At 55.0% G+C, this 10,940-nt stretch overlaps 1 protein-coding gene across 1 annotated transcript; it reads left to right on the top strand.

The window, feature by feature from the left end:
* Positions 1–591: 591 nt before the first annotated feature.
* On the top strand, positions 592–4,048 carry LOC103804421 (kazal-type serine protease inhibitor domain-containing protein 1-like). Its single transcript, XM_009077034.1, has 4 exons — positions 592–1,197; positions 2,443–2,603; positions 3,601–3,748; positions 3,963–4,048. Exons 1-4 carry the CDS (start codon positions 696–698, stop codon positions 4,046–4,048), a joined length of 897 nt encoding a protein of 298 aa, XP_009075282.1. The 5' UTR covers positions 592–695.
* Positions 4,049–10,940: the final 6,892 nt, after the last annotated feature.

Here is a 10,940-nt window from a genome sequence, read left to right on the forward strand (position 1 = left end):
CAACACAGGGAGGGAAGGAGAATAAAAGCCAGGCATGACTGGGAGCATCCTCCTGGCTTAGCTGCCTCCAGCACAGAAAGAGCACCTTTTGTCTGCGGGATCAGCCTCTCCATTGCACTTCTATGGATGTTGAGGGAGGAAAAGGGGCTCATGACTCTTGAAAAGTAATGGAAAAAGGAAAGGGGCTTGAGAACAGCTTCTTGAGAGGAGATGAGAAGCAGAGTGTAAACCTGCCGAGCTGTAATGATATAGAATAGCCTGTCCAGTGCCCTGCCAGCCCTGTGGCTCCCTAGGCCACGGTGGAGCCAGAGCAGGCTATACTTTGCATACTGGGCTTCCTGGAAAGAAGGATGACACCTGCTGGGGCTGGGGACAGCAGCCTCATCCCATCAGAATATGCTCACAATCTCAGGGCACAAGGTGGCTGGGGAGCACCAGGGTGTGAAGGACATGGCTGCAGGGCTAGAGGTGAGAGGAGCTGGGACTGACCCTCCGCTGCACATCATGCAGTGCGGCCACTCAGGGTAAGCCAGGCAGGAGCTAAAGGGGTGGAAGACAATTCCTGCACTGGTAACACATATTCCCCCTCCTCTCAGGCTAGGATGGCTCCTCAGGTCTAGACAGTGAGGCCAGAGCAGTGCCGGAGATCCCCATCCAAGTGACAGTGGGACTGGGACAGAGGAGCTGCCGCAAGGATGTCTAAAGCCAAGCCCCTCAGCTCCTCTTGCTTCGTGCTTTCCTTTCTCTCCTTGCACTGGGCTTTGCTCCAGCTGGGCCAGGCTTTTCCCAGCACCTCCAACTACCTCCAGCGGGGCTGGCAACGGCTGCTGGAGGAAGGGGAGGGCTGTGCTGAGTGCCGGCCGGAGGAGTGCCCGATGCCGCGTGGGTGCCTGGCTGGCAAGGTGAGGGATGCCTGTGACTGCTGCTGGGAGTGTGCCAACCTGGAGGGACAGATCTGTGACCTGGACAACACCAACCACTTCTACGGCAAGTGTGGGGAGCACCTGGAATGCCAGCTGGATGCTGGGGATTTGCGTCATGGAGAGGTGCCTGAGCCACAATGCACCTGCGTCTCCCACCTGGCCCTCTGTGGCTCTGATGGCAAAACCTACGCCCAGATCTGCAGGTTCCTGGAGGTTGCCAATGCCCACCCTGATGCCAACCTCACTGTGGCCCACGAGGGTCCCTGCGAGTCAGGTAGTGCCCCTGGAGCTGTGGGACAGAGACTTGTACCTCTTGGGAAGAGACAAGCAAGGGGGTCTGGTTTAACTGTTTCACCTGGCAGCAAACCCACAGCATCCACAGGGCTATGGCAGCACCGGAGGCTGCTCCATACAGTGTTGAGTTTCCCCTAGTCCCCCCACCATGCTGCTCTGGGGCAGCCCCTATGGATCCAGCACTTGGAAAGGTCTAGGAGCAGCTTTGCCAAGAGGGAGCGGGGCTTATGAGAAGCAACAAATCCTGCTGGAGCAGATGGGGAAGTTCCAGGGAATTGTTAGCAAAGTCTTGGCTGCAGTGCTGGGTTCATGCTGGCCCGTTGCTCCTGAGAAATGCGTCTGCCTCAAGCAAATGGAAACCTGGGTCGGTTTGACTTGGCTGTGTGATTTCCATTTCCCATTTAAAACTCAGCAGGGAGCTGAGGGGGGACAGACTGGCAGGGAGGCCATGGCCCAGCCTGCCCAGTCCAGCACAGGTCACCCAGTGCTCTCACCACACCCCAAGGGGTGTCAAGGTTGACTTTATTTTATGTAGATCATCATGTTCTTGAGTTTTTTCCCCCACGTAAATTTGGAGGTGGAAGCCCTCCCTTGACACCTGGCTGATGCTACAGGCCAGATCCTGGAGCAGGTGTGGGAAGGAAGGGTAGTTCTCACTCTATCCCTCTAGGGAAGGGATGTGGGACCTGGAGGTGTTGGCTCCATACAGCAGCTGGTGACCTGCTTATTCCCTTCATTGCCGGCATGAGCCCTTTGCCAGAGCAGAGGCCTCATTTGGCTGTAAGCTCATCTATTTCATCCATCCCCACCAGCCTTGGGTTGGATGAGTGCCCATTGGCCTTTCCCTTGCAGGAGGGGTGTGCTCCAACTGCTTAGGAAAGCTCTGATTTGTAGCATTGCTGTTATTGCACTGTTCCTACTGCCTGTGTCCCTGAGCATCACTGAGCAGGCAAGGAAAATGTGGCCAGGAGGGATGACTCCCCTGCCATGGGCTAGGGTGGACTGGGGTGAGAGGTCCCAGTCCCAGCTGTGAGGAGGGGTCATGTCCTGGGTAAAAGTGAGGATCTGCCATGGGTGGGAGGGGAGAGGAGCATGGGAAGGGTCCCAGCATCTCTATGTGAGCCAAATCCTGCCAGCCCCAGAGACCAGCCAAGGAGAGCCCATGGGACCTGCTGTGGGTGGGACCTCTTCTAAGCCCACCTTGCTTTCCTGTCCCCCCTCCTAGAGCCTCAGATCACCTCTCCTCCCTATGACACTTGGAACATCACTGGGCAGGACGTCATCTTTGGCTGTGAGGTCTTTGCCTACCCCATGGCATCCATTGAGTGGAGGAAGGATGGTGTGGAGATGCTGCTGCCTGGAGATGACCCCCACATCTCTGTCCAGGTGAGTGGTGGGCCTAGGGCATTGGATGCAGCCCCAGGTTCTCAGAGCTTGTGGGCAACCAGACCTGAGAGTGGTCATACTCTGGGAATGGCCACACTTGGCTGCCATGGGATGAGAAGGGGTAACTGGAGCCTGCACACCATAAGGACTGGCTGGGCCAGGGCTTGTGTCTCAGTGGCAGGAGGCATCAGTATAGCCCTCTGCTGCAATTTCCTTTAGTAATTTTTTGCACTTGTACTTTTTAGGACCCACAGAGTCCTGCAGCAGGGAGTTTCCCACCTCCCTGCCTTTAGTTTGCTCTGCTTGCTGGCTTCACTTGTAGCCCCGCTGGAGGAGCTGATGGAGAGGACCTCCCAAGTGCCTTCCAGCTTGGGTTATCCTCTGATCCTACCAGCAAACTCAGGCAGTCCCGGACCTTTTTTTCCCATCAGCAGGGCTCCCCTCCCAGGGCTGGCAGGCCCAGGGGTCAGAATCCTGCCTGTGGCCAGCCCCAAATATAGCACCCAGCCAGGCATACCCAGCTATTAGAGAGTGTGGGCAGAGGCACAAGGGCCGTGCACTGCAGCCAGGCACAGACAGGGAGGAAACTATGGTGGGATGGATGCAGGGAGCTGGGGGAGCAGGTGGAATCTGGCACCACTGTGGTGTGATGTGCTGGTCCTCTTCCATCTTTGTGCCCTTCAAACCGCCCCATAGCCTGTTGCAGGGTCCAACCAAGGATCTTCTCCTCAAGTGGGGCTACCCTGCCTGGCTGGAGGAGACTCCACTGTCCTCCACCCCTGGCCACCACACCATAATAACAGCCTGCAAACACAGCTGCACCCCAGCTGGTTCAGGAAAAGTTTATTTATTGCTGGGGACAAACAGAAAATAGCATGGTTGCTGCCAGAGCAATCCTGGGACCTCACTGCCTGCCAAAACAGGGGACACAGGGCTCTGTGGCAGATGCCCTCTTGCTTCTGCCACAAGCGCTAACTGACATTCCCCTTTCTTGCAGTTCAGAGGTGGCCCCCAGAAATATGAAGTGACAGGCTGGCTTCAAATCCAGGGCGTGCGGGTGACGGACGAAGGCACATACCGCTGCTTTGCCAGGAACAGGGTTGGGGAGGTGGTGGCCTTAGCCAGCCTGACCGTCTTCACACCGGGTGAGCACCATGTCCTTGTTCCCACACTCTCAGGGGGATGAGGGAGGGAACATGTGGGCAGGGTGCACTGGTACAGTGGGAGCTGTTGGAGCATAGGGCTGTGCTGAGGATCCCCTAGCAAGCTGCTGTGCATGGATCGGTTTTGGTCCTGGTGTGGAAGGGGACGGGCACTGCAAGGCAGCCATATCACATTGTCCCCACCCTGTCATTTCAGACCAACTCAACCTGACAGACTTTTCCCTGCTGAAGTCCCGCATGACACCCGAGGACTACGGGGAGAGTGAGGAGGACTACTACTAGCCCAGAGATAGGATGTCTGGCTGCAGAGATCACCTTGTCCACAGTGACTGTTCCTGGGGGTTAGGGACATCTCTGGAGCAAGCACCCTCCAACTCAAAACTCCTTCTATGAGCAGTCCTGGCACACCAGCCTGTTTCTTGGGGTGGGGGCAGGGTGACATATCCTTTCCAGGTACTCAGGGAGGGCATACTGGCTGCTGGTGGCACAGGGCTGGCACCAGGGGCAGCTCTGCCTGGAGCAGGTTGAGTCTGACTTCCAGCACTGAGTGGGAGCACGGTGGTAGGTGGGACACTGTGGGGACAGCTATGCCATGTTTGACAAGGACTTGGTGCTGGAGGTGGAGACACCCCCACTGGGAGAGTGAGGCCAGGGCAGGGGCATCATTGCCCTGTGCAAAGCATTTTTGGGGAAGCTGGAGCAAAGGGCTGGGACCTGGCTGAGACAGCTAGTGTGTCACCCCCAGGGCTGATCCATGTCTCTCAAGCACCGAGACAGCCTGGCTTCCCTCCAGGACCAGAGGAACCTGCTGCCAAAACATCCTTCTCTTCTATTTTGTTTTTAACCAGAGAACTAGTGATTTGAGGAAACCAAATACTTGAGGCTTTTTGTGCTGTCTTTTCTCCAGCCCAACCTTCCTTGTGGTCAGAAGAACTTTGGTTATTTTTGAGTGACTTCGTGCTTTTCCTTCCATGAAGCTCTTTACTTGGCTATTTCAGTTAATGTTGGTTAAAATATACATGTAGGTCAAAGCCAAGAGGCCAGCTGACTGTCCTGCACCCACCAAGATGATTACAGGGGTGAGGGAGGGTGCACACACTGTGGATACTACCTTGTCCACTGTGGGGATGCTTGTGTGGAGGAGCCTTCCTGCCCATCTGTGATTCTCACAGCTCGTCCTGGTGTGGGTCCTGCTCTTCTTACCCCACATGGGGATGGAGATGCCTAGCAGATCATTTCCTGTGCAGTGAAGATGCATCAGGATGGGTCACTGCAACCCCATCAGTTTGGATCCCATCCCACTGCTGCCCATTTTCATCTTGGGGGTCATATGTTCTGTGGCACTAGTCACCACCCAGGTGACCACAGTCCTGGTCAGCATGGAGCAGTTCTGTGCCTGTTTGGGGAAGGACAGGGAGGCTCCACTTTCCACTGGAAATGCTGTATTATTTTCTCTTTTTAAATCCTGCCTACCTCCCAGAGGTTGTGATATAGAGCAAACTTTCTTTTGTAGGGAGCATGAGAAGGAAGCCCAGAGCTGTGCCATGCTGCTCATTGCCCAGACAGGGCTGTCAGGGCCCCTCCCCATGAGCTTTCTGGGGCTTGAGCTCACACTCAAGTGATGCTTTACCCCTCAAACCAGCAGCATTTACAGGACTTCTCGGGCTCAAAACATCCCTATGGACCAAACCACTCCTGGTTACTCAGTCCCAGCTCCAGGGAGGTCCAGTGCTGCGGCAGGGAGCCAGATCCCGTGAGGAAGTAGTTGGCCAGTCCCCAGGCAGGAGCAGGCAGGATGTGATGAGGCTGGCAGCTCAGGCGCCGCACTGCTCTTCTTCCCTTGTTTTTTCTTTTCTTTTCTTCCTCTTTCTCTTGAGAGCTGGCTCAGACATCACAATTACGGCACTGAAACCTGAGGAAGCAAATAAAAAGGATTTGTCTGGAGCTGGCAGCAGAGCAAAATTCCTGCAGCCGGTGAGGCTAGGCCAAGTCCTGGCCCCTGCACCACAGCTTGATGGGGCACAGCCGGCAGCACTGCTGCCCTGCCTGCTCTCACTGGTAGCAACCCCCTTCTCAGCCAGGGAAATGCAAAATCAACCCATGCCTCTGTCTCTCCTTTCTTCTAACAGTGGAACAGCATCCTCCTGAGGCTGCTACATCAGAGGGTGTTCATGAAGGAACGGGAACAGAAACGTGATGCTGCCTTTTATTTTGCCTTTTTTCCTTTTATTTTCTTTAAATGTGTAAAATCTGCTTTTGGAGAAGCTGGCCCGTTTTTACCCATCCTGATCCCCTTCCCATTTTGCACACAAATCAGCTGGTGGAACTGGGCCACACTCTGTCTGAGGCTGCTACAGGGAAATCTGAGAGTGTCCCGGAGCTTTAGCAAGTGAGAACTGCTTGCTGGGCTCCCCACTGGTGCCTGGCACTGGCTCCCAGCCAGGGCTACCATGCCAACCCTTCTCACAGCCAGGCTTGCCCTGCCTGTATCGGCACGAATCCAGGTCGTGCTGGGTGTGGATGCAGTGCTGGGCTCGCTTGGGGGTTGTCCAATGGGTTGTGCCTCATCCCTGACTCTCCATATGCTTTGTGGGGCAATGCCCTGCCTGGATGCAGGTGGGGCATCCACATTTTGGTTTCAGTCCTTGCCCACATCAGCTTCACACCTGGTCCCTGTGGTGCCCTGTGGTTACGTGGCAGGGGATGCTGTTGGCTCCTGACCTGCAGGAAGGGCAGTGGGGATGTACTGACTGAGAGAGGGGGGACTTGAGCAAGAGCCCTTGCCCGAAATTAACCAAACTGAGGGCTATGTCTCCTGCTCTCCTCAGATCCCAGTGTGGGAGAGAGCTGTCTGACTTGCAGACAATATTTGGACTCTGCTCCCCACAAGTCGAGGAGCAGCAGGGTGGCTCCAGGGGCATAGAGGTGGCTGGAGTTCCCTCATTCCGGCTCCTGGTCTTGCTATTTCCAGGCACTTAAAAATTAAAGAAGCCAATATTGCTGCACGGCTGGAATTGGTCACTGCCACAGAGTTTAATTGAGGTTATTTGTTGGCTCTAAAAGCATTTGGTCACCTCTGCTGCTGTCTGCTTGACTGTTTCCTGCAGCTCCTGCCCCAAGGAGGGGGTCCACCCAGGCTCTGCTCTCCTCAGCTCCAGGCACCTGGAGAGTCCAAGGGACCTGGACAAACCTGGTGTCCATGTGGCCACAGAGAGTGTACCCCAATAGCATGCAGCATTACCTTTGCTGGACAATTTTTGGGGTGGCTGATTTCTGGGGGCAGAAAGGGCTGTGCAGGTCCCTCCAGCCCAGCTATGTGCACTCAGAGCAGCAGCTTGGTCCAGATGTCAGGCTGATGTCAGGGATGGGGTCAAATGGACTGGGAAGTGCTAATGTGGCCACGGGCATGTACCTGCACTAGAACCTCCTGGCCACCTGGGATGAGCAGGTTGCAGGTACCGCCCAGGGCACCAGAGCCTGGGTACAAAGAAAGGAGGATTGTCCTGTCAGTATCTGAAAGGCTCCGAAGACACACACTAAAGGACCCAAACCCATGTGTTTAAAAACTGCAAACACATGCAGGGCTGGCATTGTCCTGTGACCATCAACCATTTTTGGCCACTCCTGTTGTATACTCACAGATCTGGGTGCTTGGGGGGAAATTCAGGTAAGACAGTCCCCCTACTCCCCACCTCCAAAACAGCTGCTTTCTGCACCAAACCTGCAGTTTGTGATTCACCCAGCCACTGTGCAAGCTGTTGGGACTTCAGCACTTCCCACCACTCCAGCCTTCATTGCAAAGGTGCTATCCAGATCCCCACACCATTCCAGGGATCACCAGGGGCCAGAAGGGCCAGGAGATCATTGGTGGCTGACCCAGAGATGGCCGAGCTGACCCCAATGGTGCCTCCCTCATCCTTGCACCCCCTCAGTGTTGCCCAGAGCTCACCTGGAAGCAGGAATTCCGAGCAGCCACCAAGCCACAGGGGTTTGTGGTCTGCAAAGAAACCTCACCAGATTTAGCAGGCAAATACACTCCAGTAGGAAAACCATGCTGTCCCTGTCCTTCCCTGCCCTTGAGGGCGCTGAGACCTTGCCCCTGTTCGGGCCTGGGCAGGAGGCACATGGAATCATAGAATGGCTTGGGTTGGAAAGGACCTTAGAGATCATCTAGTTCTGCCCCTGCTGCCATGGGCAGAGACACCTTGCACTAGATCAGGTTGCTTGAGGCCCCATCCTGGCAGGTCCCCATCCTTCCGGGGATGGGGAGTCCACAACTTCTCTGGGCAACCTGTGCTAGTGCCTCACCACCCTCACAGGAAAGAATTTCTTCCTAATATCTAGTCCAAGCCTAGCCTCTGTCAGTTTAAAGCCATTCCTTCTTGTCCTATCACTGCATGCCCTCGTCGAAACTCCCTCTCCAGCTCTCTTGTAGCCCGTTTAGCTACTTGAAGATGCTCTGAGGTCTCCCTGGAGCCTTCTTTTCTCGAAGCTGAACAGGCCCAACCCTCACAGCATTTCTTCAGCTCTCTGAGCGTCTTCATGGCCCTCCTCAGGACTCACTCCAACAGGTCCACATTCTTCTTATACTGGGAGCACCGGAGCTAGACACAGCCACTTCGGGTGGGTTCTCACAAGAGCAGGGTAGAGGGGCAGAATTACCTCCCTCGACCTCCTTGTCACACTTCTTGTGGTGCATCTGTGCCTCCACCCCATGGTCCAGGTTTGGACCACCGCCGTGATTAGCCGCTAAACAGTGCCATCTCCTGGCAAAGACACCGGCCACGCCGAGCCCTGCCACCTCACTGGGCAGCCGGCGAAGGCACGTGTGGCCTTGGGCACCCTGGAACGTCCCAACCCCACAAATCCAGCCCTGTCTGCTTCACGCCCTCCCCCTGCTCCTGGCAGCACCTCTGCCTTGCTGGGAGAAGTGATACCATTGCAAGGAACATGGGTACGAAACTGTGTCTTGGGAAAATCACCAAAGCCAGAGCATATGCTTGACACCAGCTTTGGGTGGCTGTGGCAGGCATGGCTGGGGTAGGGCAGAGCCTGGAGATGTTCAGACACAGTCCTTAGGTATCTGCTTTAAACTGGGACTGCAAAGGGGTCAACACCCCTCGTGTCAACCCTGACGGTCCCCTTGTGCAGTGGGCACCTCCATGGAAGATTGATGGCTTCTGGCAGGGGCTTGTGCAGCCTTGACTAACCACTGGTTGTGCCTGGATGGCAGCTTGCAGCACTGTAACCTCTCTGCAAATGGGTAAACTGAGGCACAGAGCAACCAAGCCTGGGAATTCAATCAGAGCCAGAGAGACCTGCAGAACAGACTGGCCATCTACACCCAGGACTTCTGCCCCAGCCTGTCACCGTCCCTGTGGAGGGTTGCATTTTCCCTTGTGCCCTCTGCATGACACCTCTTCACCCTGCAGTATTGGCTCAGGGAGAAAATAGAAAGAACAAGACAGGTTCCCTGCCTCCACCCAGCACTTACGGCGCCTGATAAACAAAATGGAAATAAATCCTCCTGCGTTTGCAGCAAATAGGTCTCCATGGGGGGTTGCTTTCAATAATTCAAATGCTGTTGCAGAGCAGAGCCCACGCCAATGGGTTTTAATAAACACAGCCATAATGTGACATGCAATTTATTATTAAGCTTAAAACAGGAAGCAAAGAGTTTAATAAAAGCACCAGGTTCCCTGTATCAGTCACAGCAAGAGGCAGGGTGCTAGCTGGGGGGAGATGTTGGCCAAGCTGGCTACAGAGGCATGCAGAGCCAGATTTGCTTTGCCATGTGCCCCTCAAGCTGGGACTGCAGGAGCCCTAGGCAGCCCAAGGAGATGTGATCCAGGCCAGGGGGAAATGGGGATTATTACATGGATAGGAGCAAGGTATGCAATGCTGCACCCCTTGCAGCTGCCCAGCCATCCAGGACAGAGCTCTGCCCTGGCATCACAGTGTGCTTGCGAGGGCAGATGAAAACTTGGGTTTACTCCCTCTACCCAAAACTTTCTCACCCACATCCCTTCCTAACTCTGCTCCACTTGGGCAGCCCTGTGCTGCTCCACCCTTGCCACTCCTGGGGCAGGCAGAGATGACAGCTGAGTCCCCTGAGAACAGTGAGACCAGCAAGATTGGGTGGGCTGGTAAAAAACAGGAGCTCATCATGAAGGTGGCTCAGCTGAGGGATGGAACTTGTGCAGCTACCTCTGGAGACACCTCTGAACAGATGAGGGATGAAGGAGGTTGCAGCATTCCATATTCACCACTTAACAGGAGCTGGATGCTGCTTTCTCACTGTCCCTCTGGTAGGCTTCCCTGGACACTTGAATGATGACACTTTCCCTAGGGATGTGGCTTTTTTTGCCTCCTCTCCTTGGTCTTGCATCCTAGCAGTGCCCTCTCTGTTTGGGAATGGTCCTGGCAAACCCCAGTACCTACTCCTGCAGAGAACTAGCACAGCAGCTGGAAGAGATGTGAGAAATAATGCAGGGACTGCCTGCACTGGTTCCCCATAAAAATAGGGTTTGTATGACTGCCCTGTGCTCTGGTCTGGGGGAATGGCCTCAAGGAGAAGCAGATCCCTGGATGCAAGCTTTGCTTGTGTTATATTGGACAACAGGTAGCCTCTTCTCCACCAAGAGTGTGAAGGATGGGGAACTTTGTCCCAGTCTAGCCAAATGAGAGCCTGGGGCTGAGCCTGGGGCTCCAGGGCACCTGTGACTCCTTCCAGCAGAGCAAGCAGTCTCCTATCTTAAGGAGGGCTTTCCAGTCAGATAAAGCTATGCAGGCAGCCTCCATCCTCCAGCTTGGCTGAAGTGCTGGCAGGGCTGTGTGCGGGGCAGCTTTTGTGGGCTCTTTAGCTGGTGTTGACAGCAGAGGGTTTATGCTGGGATTGATGCAGGGAAACACCCTCTGGCTTCTGCCAGCACCAGTGCCTGCTGAAGCCTGTAAAAGGCTTTAACTTGAGACTGCTTTTTTTCTCATTTGTGTTTGCTGAAAGCTTTGCTATCTCTGGCTTTAAAAGCCCAAGGGCTGCTGATGTGACTCTATCCATGACCACTACTGAGGCTGTGAATGGGCTGTTGAACCTTGATCCAGTGAAGGGACATGGTGTCTTGCCAGCCCCTTGAGATGTTGATCCCTGTGCAGATTCATCAGGAGCAGCACCAGT

This window comes from Acanthisitta chloris, unplaced genomic scaffold (genome assembly GCF_000695815.1).
Source record: "Acanthisitta chloris isolate BGI_N310 unplaced genomic scaffold, ASM69581v1 scaffold12356, whole genome shotgun sequence".
Classification (NCBI taxonomy): Eukaryota; Metazoa; Chordata; class Aves; order Passeriformes; family Acanthisittidae; genus Acanthisitta; species Acanthisitta chloris.

Excerpts from the sequence above, each read along its gene's own strand:
- LOC103804421 (XM_009077034.1), top strand. The coding sequence starts at position 696 with ATGTCTAAAGCCAAGCCCCTCAGCTCCTCTTGCTTCGTGCTTTCCTTT. Across the intron at positions 1,198-2,442 it reads CGAGGGTCCCTGCGAGTCAG|AGCCTCAGATCACCTCTCCT; the intron begins GTAGTGCCCCTG and ends CCCCCCTCCTAG. Across the intron at positions 2,604-3,600 it reads ACCCCCACATCTCTGTCCAG|TTCAGAGGTGGCCCCCAGAA; the intron begins GTGAGTGGTGGG and ends CCTTTCTTGCAG.